Source organism: Oryctolagus cuniculus, chromosome 3 (genome assembly GCF_964237555.1).
Source record: "Oryctolagus cuniculus chromosome 3, mOryCun1.1, whole genome shotgun sequence".
Taxonomy (NCBI): Eukaryota; Metazoa; Chordata; class Mammalia; order Lagomorpha; family Leporidae; genus Oryctolagus; species Oryctolagus cuniculus.
Window position 1 is genome coordinate 106140579 of NC_091434.1, and position 16811 is coordinate 106157389.

The 16811-nt window shown below is 40.1% G+C and overlaps 1 protein-coding gene across 4 annotated transcripts in view; it reads right to left on the minus strand.

Moving 5' to 3' along the window:
- THSD7B (thrombospondin type 1 domain containing 7B) overlaps positions 1–16811 on the minus strand; it is a 1008953-nt gene that overhangs the window by 631425 nt on the left and 360717 nt on the right. For all 4 annotated transcript variants that reach the window (XM_051849593.2, XM_051849594.2, XM_070071550.1 and 1 more), the window contains exon 4: positions 5472–5720. In XM_051849593.2, the coding sequence (XP_051705553.2) occupies positions 5472–5720 (249 nt within the window). The remainder of the gene's footprint in view (positions 1–5471; positions 5721–16811) is intronic.

Below are 16811 nucleotides of genomic sequence, written 5' to 3' on the forward strand. Positions count from 1 at the left end.
AACCATTGCACACTGTGGCTCAGTGGGTTAAACCACCACCTGTGTCTCCAGTAGCCCATGAGTCCTGGTTCCAGTCCTAGCTAATCTACGTCCAGCCCAGCTCCCTGCATATGTTCCTGGGAAGGCACTGGAAGATAGGCCTAGAGCCTGGGCCTCTGACACCCACAAGAAAAAGACAGAGTTCTGTCTCCTGGTTTTGGCCTGCCCCAGTCCCAGACCACGGCAGCTATTTGGGGAATCAACCAGTGCATGGAAGACATCTCCTTGTCTTCCTCTCTCTCTGTAATTCTGCCTTTCAAATAAACAAATACATATTTTAAAAATTTTTTAAAAAGTGAATACATACTGAAAGTTTTCAGTTTCCTCAATTTCTGGTGATTAAATCACCAGCATGGCAAGCCAGACGCAAGTGTTGAACAAGCATCTCCTCACAGTATGCCACTGAGTTTCAACAGGTAAAGAAAGCAAATACGGAAGCGCAGTGCTCAGCCACCATCCTTTTCCTTGGAACTCTGGATGTAACGGTCATCTGAAACCTCATCAACTAGTTTCCCAGAATTTTCTCTAAAGAAAAGAATTATATCTAGTAAACAAAAATTTTGGTTCAATCCCTCAAAAAGACATTCAGGAGAGCCAGGTTGGAGTTAGGGAGTTATTTTATGGGCAAATCAATGTGGAAGGCCCCAGATCAAGGCTCCACATAGAATCTCTCAGCATGAATTTTCACAGACTGACTTCTTATGAAGCATTTCTACTTTACTCATACAAAAGATGAATTCATAAACACCAGAAACAGGGAAAAATGGGTTATAGGGCCAGACTAGGGTATTGAAACAATATCTTAAAACGGCCATTTCTGTGTTATAATGTCACACAGTCTATGTAATGCTATCAGCCATTCAGCTTCTACTTTGATGTTCCTTTAAAAGTTTTACTCTGCATTGGACACTATCACCCTTAATGGTGCAGTCTTATGCTCAATGTCAAACTCTAAAAGTTCACGTAAGAGGCAGAACAGCCATTTTCACAAGAAAACTGTTGTCTCTCAGCGGGGCGATAGAAGTTGCTGGTGGGTCATCTGAGGTGTCACTTCTAAATAAGATGTGTGCAGTGGGCATTTTCTCAATCTTCCTGCATTTCAGTGTCTTCAGCCATAATGGCATCCTCTTCTTAGCCCCAAGGGATCTTGACTAGCTGATCCAGAATCAGATTTTGTCTCAGTTCTCTGAGTTGAAACATTTCATATAATAGCACAGACTCTGTGTCCCTTGTCTTTCTTTATCCTATCTAGTAAACAGTTTTAATGTCAGAATGGTTTTTCACATTTCCCTTAGTTAAGACAGTAGGAGCTCATACTTTGTGTATCTTATATAACTCATCTGTCTCAGTGTGTTAGGTCAGAGAATTCTGCCTAGGGTCACAATGCCCAACAAGAAGAGATAACCTTGCCATGAACGAAAAAGGCCCGAGGCAAGTTGACTTAGCCTGTCTCTCCCCTGTTAATTCCCTACATACACCACAGTGACTTGCAGGAGGTGACCAGGGGGAGGGGAGTGTATAAAATTACAAATAGATTATGAAATGTTAGACTAAGAGATCTCTTATGGCCTGAATATACTGATCAAAACACATACCTTTGAAGACACATTTAGCCTACATAATACCTACACCCATTTCATTCTAAAACTTCCTGAGTCACCATAACATATACGTGTCTCTGTCTCCTTTCAAGCGGAGTTGCCCCAAGGTGATTCCCAAAGTGCTTTGGTCCCAGGTGTGCTCCTCCTGGTTACAACTCCTTTCATGAAGTCATGACTCAGAGATTGACAGGCATGGTTTTCACAGTTAAAATGCTGGTCAGTGTAGCCCAACTGATGAGGAGTATCCCCCAACGCTATGCAACTGAAGAATATTAATATGCAAAGACTAGAGCACCTCTCTCACTGCACTTTCATTCTCCAGTGTTTTTCCTCTAATTACCTAACTGGATAATTGCTAACTTCATTTAAGCACTGACCCCTCAAAGCTGCTTGTTCAAGTGAGGCTTCTAATGGCCCTGTTAAATTCTGTAGCTTGCATGTACCCCATATTCGAGAGTCCTTTATATTTACCTTACTCTAATGCTTATTTTTTCCCATGGGTCATAAACCAAGTGCATAGCTTATTGTTTGTTTACCTGGTATAGCTTGGCTAAAATTTCAGCTTTGTAGGTAGAGAGAGCTTTGACTATTATACTCTCTGAGGTATTCCAAATACTTAACACAGTGTTTGGTATATAGCAAGAGCTCAATGTGTATTTATTGAATAAATGAACACATCTCCCATAGCAGAGATGGCATGAGAGAAAATGTCAAGCCACACACTCTAAGAGAGCTTAAAATAGACACTATGAAGAGGTACAAAAATATACATTTTTCTGCTGGGTAGAAATACAGTGAATTAAATTGCTCAATGCATATAAATTGTTTATAACTTCTAGGAAAGGAGGAACAGGCACTTTTGTTCCCTAATAGATTTTTGTCTCCAATCTCTTTGCTCACAATGAATTTTAAACATCAATGTCCAAATATAAATAAAAGTTAGGAGAAAGCCCTCATGCTGTATATCTTTCCTGTGAAAGCGGCCACAGCCCAGATTTCAGACCAATAAGAATACCAGGTGGTATTAATCTGTTGCTAATTTTTTTTAATCCTCCTTCCCACAACCAAGTAGAATCCTTAGTTAACATTGGGTGGCATTTCTGTGAATTCTTCAAGACTCCTAGTTCCTAAAATTTCACCATTTGGAAAGGTTTATTTAAAACATCAAGCTCAGAAACATTTTCAAAGAGCAGAACAAGAGGCCTGAGTTCATTGCCAGTGAAATTTGTCAGCCTCTGTTTTTCAGACATTAAGGCATAGTCAAAGGAAGATCAATCCAGAAATTCACCTTGGATACATCTTGAATTTTTGCCATTCCACATTATTTTTGTGGAAAAAACATACTGCATATTAATATATGTATATATATTTATGTATGTTGGTATATGTTTCTACTGTGCCTGCCATGAGAATCAGTATGCTCTAATAGAAAACACATCCACTTCAGAGACATACCAACTTTAACTAGAGTCTTAAAGCCAATTTTAACTCCTCTCACTCTTAAAAATATCTCACTTGGATGATAAAATCTGTGCTATCCAAAATACTCTTTATATTTAATTAATGTGTAACTCAGTTATAATTATTGCCCAGCAGTAAGTATTCATAAAAGGGAGGCATTATGTAACAAATGTAAATCCAGCTCGATTTTCTCATCATCATTAAGAAGGCATTAACCTGACTTCTAAGAGAATTGCAATAAGTATTAACAAAGAAAATTGAGGTAAGCTTATAAATCAACAAACATTTGAAAATAACAGGGAGAAATCACTAGTCATCCCACCAAAAGAAAAAAATATATATTAAGGTCATCATCAAACTCAGATTCTAGTCCTGCTTGCTTCTCATTGAAAACTTTTCTGAATTATACTTCCATAGGGGAAAAAAAAAAGGTTTCCAAATTGTCCAGAGGAAATAAATTACCACTCCTTGAAATTATTACATATTATGCTGCCCAATGAAATCAGGGATTTTTCTTCCTAGAGGAAACAAGCTCATTGGAAATAGCAACTCAACAGTCATCCTTCTTACAGTGTCTCCTACGTGCTAGACGTGGGGTTTGGTGTTTTACACACCTGATAATCATGGTTCTCAGCCCAGCAACACAGGCAATGTTATTAGATTCTGTCTGCTGAAAAGAGCAATGTCTGAGAGAAATCGTATAGCATGTTCAAAGTTACACAGCTGGGAACTGATGGAGATACAACTTTAATCCAGGTGTAGCCAACATCAAAGGGAACAGAGACCCAAGAGTTATGCCATTTTCAGGCCCCTGTTCTGCTCTAAAATTAGCATTTTGAAAGATGGACACAAATGTAAATACAATGTGAGGCTGTACATTAACATATAAAAGATCACAAACTCCATCTATTTTCTCTTGAGATGAGAAATGATAAAGATGTAAGGAGTCGTTTTTTGTAATTAAAAAAAAAATGATCGATGAGCATGCAAAGAGTTCGCTCAATCAACAAGGGTTCCAGTCATGAGTGAGGAAGGGAGTGCAGACTCTGGCAACAGAAACTTGCCTTTCTCACCCCCACTTCCATCAGCACTTGCTGGGCTTGTAACCCTATCTACCTTTCATACATCACCAAGTGATGAGTTCACACAAGAAAGCATTTTTTGACTCATTTTTATTTTTTGGTTGTGGAAAGGAGTCTCATATTTCAGAAGCTAAAAGAAACTATACAAAACGACTATCTTAAACAGATACAGACTTAACAGATACAGTTCAAGGCAACTTTCTACCAGAAATGACCACAAATCCATATCTAACAGACATCTGGACAGCCAGCCTCAAATGACTCTGTCATTATCAGACTCCGACTACTGTCGTCCAACAGCCTAGACAAAAATACATTAGAGGCCTCTGCCAGGGCATAGTTAGACAGGCAAGATATAACCAACATCAAGATCATACAATACAGTTATTAACAGATAATAACTCCTTTCCCACAATTCTCTGGTCCCCTGGGGACTCTGGAATAAAAACAATACTACAGACAGGCAGTGAGAGCAGAGACAGAAGAGGCTTGGAATAAAAATGTTGACAATGATTAGCTATGAAACTTTAGGATTATGTAATCTGTCTGAGTAGTCATGTATTCATTTACAAAACAAGAGTATTAGGTTGTTGCACGAATTAGGTGTGTTAGGGCCAGGGATGTGGTGCAGCAGGTTAAGCCATTGCTAGTGACACTGGCATATTGCATCAGAGCTCCAGTTCGAGTCTCAGCTGCCTAGCTTCTGCTGTGGCTCCCTGCTAATGCACCTGGAGAAACAGCAGAGGATGACCCAAATCTTTGAGTATCTGTCACCCATGTGGGACATCTGGATGCAGTTCCTGGCTCCTGGCTTTAGCCTGGCACAGCCCTGGCTGTTGGCTGTTGTGGGCATTTGAGGAGTAAACAAACAGATGAAAGATTCTTTGTTTCTGACTATCTCTGTCTCTCTGCCACTGTTTCACAAACATTTGAAAAATCCTCTAAAAATATTATTTGTGTCATGTTGGGGAATAATACCTAAAGAATTACTATGTGACAAGCATTAGATAAAGTACTGCTTGTAGACAGACTAAATCACTAGAATTAGGTAACTTGATGATATTCACATAATTAGGAAGTCACAGAAACAGTGTTTGAACACAAGGAGTCCACATCAAAGCCCTGTGAACCCACTATATTGAATTGCCAAGTATGGAACTCCTATACTCAGTGCAGACTCAAGACATATGAGTTGTGGCTACTTTTATTACTGTTAATATCCCTGTCACCTCATCAAATGACTTTATGCTCATAAATTGAAATACTCACACCAAAGAATGCATAATACCTGGGACAGGGCTGTAGAAGTTCTCCTTCAACCATGCAGGCTTCTTTCTCAAGAAGTTCGGGGCATTCCTTTCCACCCCCGAGAGCGGTGTGCTTCACGTTCCGGCTCCTGCTCCTAAATCCTGGTGAGAGAGTCCCTGAACGGCAGGTCTTGGAGCAGGGGCTCCAGGGCGACCACTCGGTAGTCTCGCAGTCTTTCAGCATGACGCAGGACTGGACAGTCAAAGGAAAGGAGTCTTGTGTGCAAAGGCTGGAAGAATAGATGTACAAAATGGAAAACCATAGATTAAATGGCTGCAACAAATGTCTGGAAACCTCTACCATGAGAAGCAAATGTGAAATCTAGTTTAAGCTTTATATAGGGAGATGGAAAAAAAAAAAAAACTATTAGAAACATCAAGATAAACTATCACCCAACATCATGATTTAGGATTGTGCATTCTATTTCACCTGAAAAGGCGTGGCTGTTCCACTCTAGCAAGTCACATGGATCAGGGAGGGTCTGCCTGGTCCCTTGTGCACAGGACTGTAAGCAGTGGTGGTCCTTCTAGAGGGCCATCATAAACGATTTTGAGCCTGCTATTACTATTTATGGACTGGTTCCCAGGACTCAACACTGTGCCAAACTATACAGATACTGCATCACAACAATGATACGAGCTCAATTTTAAATCTTCATTCTGGATAAGAAAACTCAGGCTCAGGGAAGTTAAAATATTCGACCAATGCAAAAAATAAAAAAAAAAGGTAAAATGAATCTTTAGGGTAGTAATCTACCCACTCGTATAAATACTTGGCTATTAAAAATGTGATATTGATTATGTTTCCTCACACTGTTAGGCTCAGAGCATCTATTTCTTCATCTACAAAACACAGGCGTTCTCAAGTAAACAACAGCCTAATTGGGATGTGAATAAATAAAGAGAGAACGTGAGGAACTCAACAGGAAAGCGGTTAAGATGGGGAGAAACACAGATGAGACAGTGATGAACCACCCAGGAAGGCAAGGAGGTGCTCAGAGAGGACACCTGAGCTGCATTGTGTAAAAGATTAATGGGAGGGTCTCAAGCACAGTGGAAACACTATTTCTATGTTTATTCAAAAGAACAAAAAGTCAAAGCCTTGAGATAGCACCTTGTGAGGATAGGAGACAGTAGGATGCTGGAGCCTTCTATAATAGCACACAAGAGTCAACTGTTAAAATTTCAGGGATCCTGCAAGCCACTTGACTTCATATAAACACCTTAGAAATGGCCGAGATGAGAATATTATTCCATAGAAATTGAAAACGTTACAAATAAAGCCCTCTTTCCCCCCAAGAACTGGTTGTTTTTTCCCCCCAGAAACCTTTTATTTAAGGTATACAAATTTCATGCATTTCATAAATACAAATTTAGGAGCATAGTGAATAGAGTACCTAAAATGTAATCTATAGAAGCAAAATTGACACTTTGAGATGAGATGACTTGGAAAAGCCCGTGTCTCAACTGTTGAGGAAAAAATTTTTTTTTCATACTATTTGTTGAACTTTTTACTTAGTATAGGGTCAACTTTATGTGTATAAAGGGTGTGAGGAGCTGGTTGTTAAATACTTATAAGTATACCATTGGGGGAAAGTAAATGTCAACTTAAGCGTAAAGTACGTGGAAGAAAGTAGATCTGTGGATAGGTGTCTGACACAGTGGTTGAGACATTTGTGAAGATGCCCGCAATCCTTATCAGAATGCTTGGATTTGACTATTAGCTCCAGATCTCGATTCCAGCTTTCTAATGATGCACATCCTGGAAGGCAGCCAGAGGTTGGTTCAAATGGTTGAACCCCTGCCACCCTGCAAGTGAGACGGGATTGAGTTCCCATCTCTTAGCTGCAGCCTGGCACAGTCTTGTCTATCGTGGTTATCTGCGGCATGAACCAGTGGAAGGGATCATTCTATCTCATAAGGAAAAAAGTAGGACTCTCTCACTCATTCACTCTATCATTAAAAAAATAGGTCTTTTTCCCTCTCTCATTAAAAAAAAAAATAGGTTCCCTATCATGGGCTTAATTGAGCATTAAATGATTTTAAGTAAAATAAAATCTGTTATTTCCATAAGAAAATAATATTTCAAATATTTGTTTGCATTCTTTTATCCTGGAAACTTCATTTTATTATCCCTTCCCTTCTTCAAAAGTAACCATTACTTTGGAAACAAACAAGCAATTTGAATAGGGATGTTAACAAAAGAAAAATCAGTTCTCTCAAAGACTGATTTATTTATTTGAAAGTCAGAGTCAGAGAGAGAGAGAGAGAGTCTTCCATCTGCTGGTTCACTCCCCAAAAGGCTGCAACAGCCAGGGCTGAACCAAGCCAAAGCAGGAGCTTCATCTGGGTCTCCCACTTGCACGGCAGGGACCCAAGCACTTGGGCCATGTTCTGCCAGTTTTCCCAGATCATTAACAGGGAACTGGATCAGAAGTGAAGTCCCACACCACAACGGCATCCCAAGAAAAGGTCAATTCTAAGGTCCAAAGTTGAGCTGTTGAAAACTGGTAGAGGGCCGGTGCCATGGCTCATTTAGTTAATCCTCCACCTTGTGGCGCCAACATCCCATATGGGCACTGGGTTCTAGTCGCCGTTGCTCCTCTTCCAGGCCAGCTCTCTGCTGTGGCCCAGGAGGGCAGTGGAGGATGGCCCAAGTGCTTGGGCCCTGCACCCGCATGGGAGACCAGGAGGAAGCGCCTGGCTCCTGGCTTCAGAGCACGCTGGCCGTGGCAGCCATTTGGGGAGTGAACCAGCGGAAGGAAGACCTTTCTCTCTGTCTCTCTCTCTCACTGTCTATAACTCTACCTCTCAAATAAAAAAAAAAAAAAAAAAAGAAAGAAAGAAAGAAAAGAAAACTGGTGGAATAATAAGGGCAACAGACAGGTTTATGGTAATGAATCCTCTGCACACAATCAAAAGGAGGGAGAAGCCAAACTGTCTCTGAGTCTGATTATGTGGCTAGAGGGGCTGACACCTACTGAAGATTGTATGCAGTGGAAAATAAAACATTCTTATATTTAGCCATGTTGATGAGTAAATTGTAGTTACATTTCCACCATGATATCCGTCATGAAGCCACTGAAGTCAATGTGTGATTAATAGAGAAAGGGTAAAATGATACAAGACAAACCTTTGATTTGATATTTTATCTTAAAATGCATAGTCAGGCCAAAGTCAGGGCCCAGGAGCTTTACCCGGGTCTCCCACATAGTTGCAGGGGCTCAAATACTTGGGCCATCATCCACTGCTTTTCCCAGGCCATTAGCAGGGAGTTGGATCGGAGGTGGAGCACCTGGGACAGGAACGAGCACCCATAAGGGATGTTGGTATCACAATGTATCACAATCCCAACCCCATTAATTTGAGTATAACTAACAGATGGGGGAGGTATTTAGCATAGAAGTTAAGACATCATTTGGGATGCCTACATCCCATATCAGAGTGCCTAGGTTCAAATACTAGGCTTCTGATTCCAACTTCCTGCTAGTGCACACCCTAGGAGGCAGAAAATGATGGCTCAAGTACTTGTGTTCTGAATTGAATTCCTAGTTCCTGGCTTTGACCTTTCCCTCCCTGCTATAAAGGGCACTTAGGGACTAAACCTTTGGATGAAAAATTTTCTCTGTCTGCCTCTGTCTCTGTGGCTTTTAAATAAAATGAAAATAAGTAAATGTTTTAAAATCTTGAGAATAGTACAGTTCTGGCTAAAATATAATTATATATTACAAAATGCATTATACATTTAAATGTTATTCCCTTCAAAATAAATAGGACAGTGTATACCTCATTATCATTATTTAATCCAATGTGCTGTCTTCATGGCTTAGAATTACAATATTAGGAAGAGGCTCTTCTGAAAGTACCCCACCTATGTCACTGTGCTTGAACAGCATGATTGTTAGAGGCAGAAGAACACTTTTTTCTGTTCTGTAACACAACAGAGAGCTGTTGATTAATACGTTTCTGGCTCTTACTTTTCAGAAAGTGTTATAGTTTGATGTGCAACCCCCAAATTTGGTATGCTGTTTCAAAAGTTCTTTAACTCTACATATAAGTGAGAACATGCAATATTTGTCCTTCTGTGCTGGGCTTTTTTCACTCAACATGATGTCTTCCAGTTGCAACCATTTTGATGCAAATGGTAGAATTTAATTCATTTTAACAGATGAATAATGTTACACTTTATACATACACACACACACCCCATATTTTCTTTATCTATTCATCTGATGATAGACAACTTGGCTAATTCCATATTTTGGCTATAGTGAACAATGCTGCTTATGAACCTGTTAGTACAGGTATCTCTTTGATACTATGTGTCCATGTCTATTGGGTGTATACCCAGTAGTTGGCTTATTAGATCATATGGCAAATCTGTTTCCATTTTTAAAAGAAATCTCTAAATTGTTTTCCATAATGGCTACACTAATTTACATTCCCACCGTCAGCGTATAACAGTTCTCCTTTCTCTACATCCTCACCAGCATTTGCTGCTCTTTGTCTTTCGGATAACAGCCATTCTGACAAGGGTGAAGTGATATCTCACTGTGGTTTTGATTTTTATTTCCCTCGTGGCTAATGATGGTGAGCATTTTTCATATATTTGTTAGTCATTTACATTTCTTCTTTTGATAACTGTCTGTTGAGGTCCTTTGCCCATTTCTTCACTGGATTGGCTGTTCTATTATTGTTGGATTTTTTTAAAGATTCTATTTATTTATGTGAGAGAGAGATTTACAGAGGGAGAGACAGAGAGAAAAGTCTTCCATCTGCTGGCTCACTCCCCAAATGGCCACAACAGCTGGACCTGTGCCAATCCAAAGCCAGGATCCAGGAACTTCCTCCAGGTCTCCCACATGGGTGAAAGGGCTCAAGCACTTGGGCCATCTTCCCCTGCTTTCCCAGACCATACCAGAGAGCTAGATCAGAAAGGGAGCTGCTGAGACATGAACTGGAGCTGGCATCACAGGTGGAGGCTTAGCCTACTAAGCCACAGTGCTGGCCCTACTGTTGAGTTTTTTTTTTTTTTTAAATTGCTGATCTATTCTGGATATTAAGCCTTTGTTGCTTGTAAATATTTTTATTACTCTGCTGGCTATCTCACCACTCTGTTGATTGTTTTCTTTGCTGTGTAGAGGTTTATGAGTGTGATATAATCCTATTTATATAGTTTTGTTTTTATTGCCTTGCGCTTTGTGGGTCTTATCAAAGAAGTCATCACCTACACCAATGTCTTGATGTGCTTCTCCTATATTTTCTCTGAGCAAAGCCATAGTCTCAGGTATTAAATTCAAAAAGAAGAGAGAGAGAGAGAGAGAGAACCCTCTGAGTATCAGTATTGCTGCAAATATAGTTTTGTCAAACTTTGCTTCATATCTTTGTCAAACAAAAGGTTAAGAACAGTATACTACCGAGTTCTGAAACAGTTTGTGTGTGTGTGTGCAAATTGTTGAAGTCTTTACTTAGATTAGAGTTGGTTTTCTGTGTACAAAGTTAACTGAAAATGATTCTTAATGGAGAATGGGACTGGCAAAGGGAATGGGGGGTGTGAGTGTAGGTGGGAGGGCTGATATGGTGGGAAGAATAACTATATTCCTAAAGTTGTACTTATGAAATCTGTATTCCTTAAAAAATAAAAGAAATTTTAAAAAGAATGGTGTACTACCATGGTTTTGATGATCTTTGATTATTTTAAAACATTTCACTAGCTTACTCCCTTGTTTAAAATAAAGCTAGGAGGTACCACATTGGTCTGCGAGGTAATTTGATTAATGAGATTCCCTTTTACTGAAATAGTGCTAGGATCACCAGGTAGATGCTGAACCATAAATATTTAGGTTCTGAATCTTGCATCACAAAACAATAGCATGACCCTAATCCCTTAGGTGCTTAGATTCATCAAGCATAGAAGAAAGAAAAATAAAATGTGACCTCTTCATCCCCCAGAGTTGTGGTAGCCTGTGTGAGGGGAGTCACCTTATCAACTAAAGCCCAAAACAAAGAGTATTGTCCACACACAGAAATGGAAATCGATCCCTTCACAGACGGTGATGCTCCTTTTTAATGAAACAGACACTGCTGACTTTTCTCTTTAAAAGGATATGCTATTATAATTATACCTCCTTGACATTTATAGAGCATGTTGTGATTTATAAACTGCTTCTCAAGTATTCCACGGGAAAGGCAATCTTTGAAACTCAAAAAATACTGTATAATTCTTATCCGTCCTAGACATACAAGGAAATCTCTCTACTTCCAAACCAGGGAAGGAAATCTGAACAAATGAAAACCAACACTTCACTTACTTTTCAGTAACATTAAACATCAGACGCACAGAAAAGTAGAGTGATATAACAAATAACTCCATATGTGTCTAGCAGAGATGAACACCATTTTGCTCTGATTTCCTTACATAAAGATTACTAATTCCAATAAAATTCCCTGTGTCCTCTGCAGTCCCAGTACTATTTTTTTTTACATAAGTCAAAGTCATTTTATTGTTAAAGTCATGCCAAAAATGCTTAGCGGGTGCCGATGGTCACCTGCCACACTCGCACCAGGTTGTCTGTATAGCCAGCAAACAGGGTCTGGCCATCAGCAGACCAGGCCAAAGATGTGCACTGAGTCCCAGTACTATTATTCTCTCTCCAAGCACAATCTCTTTTCTCAAAATTATTAATCTTTTCATATTATTTGAAACTGTGTTTTCTTAAATGTGTATTCATAGATAGCCCATAGCACTGTTGTGTATATTTTTCAATTTTCTGGTTAAATGTTGTTTTACCATACATATTATTCTGGAAAATGTTTTCCTTGCTTAATATTGTGATTTCGAGATTTACTTGTGCTGGTTAAAAGAAACAGAGTTCATTCATTATTATTATTGCTGAGTGGTGTTCTAGTATATGAGCATACTAAAGTTCATTTATTCATTCTTCAAACAGGGAGTCCTTTTTGTTCAATTTCTTACATTTTCACTAGATGATGCATTGAACGTCTTTATATTTATCTCTCTGTGTTACACATGTAAGAGCAATTTCCCCTGGTATTGTTGCCTAGAGTTGGGGTATAAACATTTATACAGTCAAATCTATTAGGAAATAATTGAATTTCCCATTTTCCACAAGTTATCAATTTTCATATCATTGGGTTTATTTTTTCCAAAAAACTGTTTTCTAGATTATCACTGACATATTTTTTTTTTTTTGACAGGCAGAGTTAGACAGTGAGAGAGAGAGACAGAGAGAAAGGTCTTCCTTCCGTTGGTTCATTCCCCAAATGGTCGCCATGGCCAGCACGTTGCACTGATCCAAAGCCAGGACTCAGGTGTTTCTTCCTGGTCTCCCATGGGGGTGCAGGGCCCAAGCACTTGGGCCATCCTCCACTGCCTTCCGGGGCCACAGCAGAGAGCTGGCCTGGAAGAGGAGCAACCGGGACAGAATCCAGCGCCCCAACTGGGACTAGAACCCAGGGTGCCGGTGCCGCAGGTGGGAGATTAGCCTAGTGAGCAGCGGTGCTGGCCATCGCTGACATTTTTTAAAAAGGTTTATTTATTTTAAAGGCAGAGCGACAGAAAGGGAGAGGCAGAGGCAGAGAGAGAGAAAGAGAAAGAGAGAGAGAGAGAGAGAGACTTCTATACACTGGTTCACTCCCCAGATGGCAGCAATAACCAGGGTTGGGGCCTTTAGCCTGGCGAAAGACAGGATCCTGGAACTTCATCCAGGTCTCCCATGTTGAGTGGCTGGGCCCCAAACACTTGAGTCATCTTCCACCAAGCATATTAACAGGGTGCAGACTGTAAGCAGAGCAGCCAGGACTCAACTGGCAGTCCATTATAGGATGCAAGTAATGCAAGTGGTGGCTTAATCTACTGTACCACAATGCCAGCTCAGTATCCTATTTTTATTTCATGACTACAATACATCATTTTGTGCTTATGACAATATTAATTAAATATATATATATATTTGACAGGCGGAGTGGACAGTGAGAGAGAGAGACAGAGAGAAAGGTCTTCCTTTTCCATTGGCTCATCACCCAGTGGCCGCTGTGGACAGTGCGACGTGGCTGGTGCCCGGCGCTGATCCGAAGCCAGGAGCCAGGTGCTTCTCCTGGTCTCCCATGCAGGTGCAGGGCCCAAGCACTTAGGCCATCCTCCACTGCATTCCCGGGCCATAGCAGAGAGCTGGACTGGAAGAGGAGCAACTGGGACAGAACCCGGTGCCCCGCCCGGGACTAGAACCTGGGGTGCCGGCGCCGCAGGTGGAGGATTATCCTATTGAGCCGCGGTGCCAGGTAACTAAATATATTTTAACTTTATTTTTGCTCTCTAATCATTGCAGTTTACTCTGATTTCCTCATTGCTATTTATTGTGGTCTCACTCTTTCATATTGAACATAATTCAAATTTCTGATGATCCTTTGCTATCAGAGGTTACAGTGGACTACCACAAACACAAATTGGAAGCTCTGTTATTGGACATGTGGCTTATCAAATAGTAAACATTACCATGGGCTATATGCAAGGATCTGCCTATTTCACTGGAGCACCTTGAATATTAACTTCTGCCTGTCTTTAATCTTTCGCCTACCTTTTCCAAAGAAAAGAATTCCCTATCTCTTGTTTCATGCACATGTATATTAGCTCTGTAATAGCTGATAGGAGAAGGGAGTGGTATCACAGTATTCTTACAAGTTATGCATATATTTTCACTTCACCTGTATCTTCCCAGTATGATACTTCTTTTTAAGATCTATTTATCTTGAAAGTCAGAGTAACAGGGAGAGAGAGAAAGACAGAAAGAAAGATCTTCCAACTGCTGGTTCACTTCCCAGATGGCCACAATGGCCAGCGCTGGGCCAGGCTGAAGCCAGGAGCTCCATCTGGGTCTCCCACATGGGTGACAGGGGCCCAAACTCTTGAGCCATCCTCCTCCATTTTTCTCAGGCCATTAGCAGAGAGCTGGATCAGAAACGGAGCAGCCAGGACACAAACCAGCACCCATATGGGATGCCGGCATCACAGATGGCAGCTTATCCCACGGGGCCACAACGTCAGCCCTCACTCCCAGCATGGTATTTCACACACTGTCTTCTGAATATAGCTTACTACTTCCTGCCTAAAATGCCTCAACCTTTCTTCTGCCCAGGATTTTTTTTTTATTATTATTTATTTATTTGACCGAGAGAGAGAGAGAGGACAGAGAGAAAGGTCTTCCTTCCATTGGTTCACTCCCCAAATGGCCGCTACGGCCAGCACCGCGCCAATCCGAAGCCAGGAGCCAGGTGCTTCCTCCTGGTCTCCCATGCGGGTGCAGGGCCCATGAACTTGGGCCATCCTCCACTGCCTTCCTGGGCCACAGCAGAGAGCTGGACTGGAAGAGGAGCAACCGGGACAGAATCCAGCGCCCCAACCAGGACTAGAAGCCGGGGTGCCAGTGCCGCAGGCGGAGAATTAGCCAAGTGAGCCACTGCTCCGGCCCATGCCCAGGAACTTAGCATAGGTTGTACTGCAGTAACAAATAAGCCCTGAATCTTCATTATCTTATCAAAGTAGATATTTTCTGTTATTTTTATCTCTCTTCTGTTTCTCCTATCACATAAAGTTTGATGCACAGGTTATTCAAGTTTCCTGGAGGGCACTACTCTAACAAAAACTTAAGGATCCCAATTGCATCATCTTGTAGATCCATCATTTAGAACACATGATGTCCATGTTTTTTGTTTAAAAGGAAAGGGAGAGAAAGAGGGTTACCAAGGATGATTTAAAACTTTAGCTAGAAGCAGCTTACATTGCATCTTCCCACATGCCATTGGTCAGACCCAGCAAACGGCTGACATAACTGCAAAAGACAGGAAACACTCCCACGTGCCACGGAAGAGGGGAAGACGGGGTACTGCTTAGGCTGCACCAGGTAGAACTGGTTTCTTTTGTATCTTCTGAAAAAGAAAATTTCTGCTCTCCCACTCTACAAGGAGAATCACTACCCATCTGTATTTTAGCTACCAAAATTTGCTGCCTTCCTTCTCAGCGGTCACATATGTACTCATTATGTTTTTACTTGAGAATTTGTGCCCCTTTTATTCCTTTACTATCATTTAAATGGTTTTCCAAAACTCAGCAGAAACAAATGATTTTGTTCATTTTGCCATCTTTAGCTGGAAACCTGAAAAGTTATATGATCTAAACCTTTGCTTTAGCTACAAAATGATACAATATATAAATGAATATGTTCCTGTGGAGCCACATCTATTCCCTATAGGGAAAAAATACTGATTAGAATACATAAAAAATATATAAGAAAAGTTCCTAATTGTAAAAGTATTTCATTTCTATTAATCTTACTCTAAGCCATATGTGTATATAGAATTTGATAGCTCCAAAATACACTTTACAGAAAAAAAATAATTTTTTATAGAAGTGAAATTGCATTTTAGAAAGCACTCAGGAAACTCTTAATAAAAACACTAGGCCATTCAATAGCAGTTATTCCAATTATTTCACAACAGCACTGCTATCCATATGGCAGTGGCTTATCCCAACAGCACAGTAACAAGGGAACTGTTGCTTGTAGAGTTTACACTCTAATTCAGGGAATGTTTGCAAGATCACAGATGAAAACAGCACCAAGGAAGAAAACATGAATGGAAAATGAAGCAGAACTGGGGTGGGTTTAAAAGACAACAGGTTTCAGAAAGCAGACTCAGAAATGGTATTATTTTTCTGCTACCAATCAAACTAATAGGAACATTTGGGAAAAAAATTGGATAGTGATATTGAAATAGAAATACATTCAAATTTCAAGTTTTATTTGAATCACTTACAAACCAGACTAAAAGTGAATAAGCATTGTTACCAAAAGCAATGTAAGATTCAGCACAAACATATTTCAGTAAGAACAAATTTATAAATGTTTCCTGGAAGATCATTTTTAAAATGTTAACATTATTTTAAAGTAGCAGTTAAAAATATTAGAGATTCCTGAGAAAGTTCAGCTGAATAGTATACGGGTTTCCATTTCAGTCTAACCTCTTTTCTTGGCCAACTTAACCTGAGGTAACACGTCTCCTTTGACAAAAATGTTTACCTAAGGTTAGTATTTACAACTAATTGGGAAAATTGCTTGGCATATACTACTTTTTTTCTATCTAATTCTCAATATAATAAAAGGGCAGTAATAAAATGCCTCTTCATTTCTCATTTGATTTATACAACTCTAAACTTTTCAGTAGGTAATAAACATAAAGTCATGCAGTAAAGCTAAAATAGCAATCTGAAATCTTGTTTTAAATACGCTGTTCAGTTTCTTCTGTGA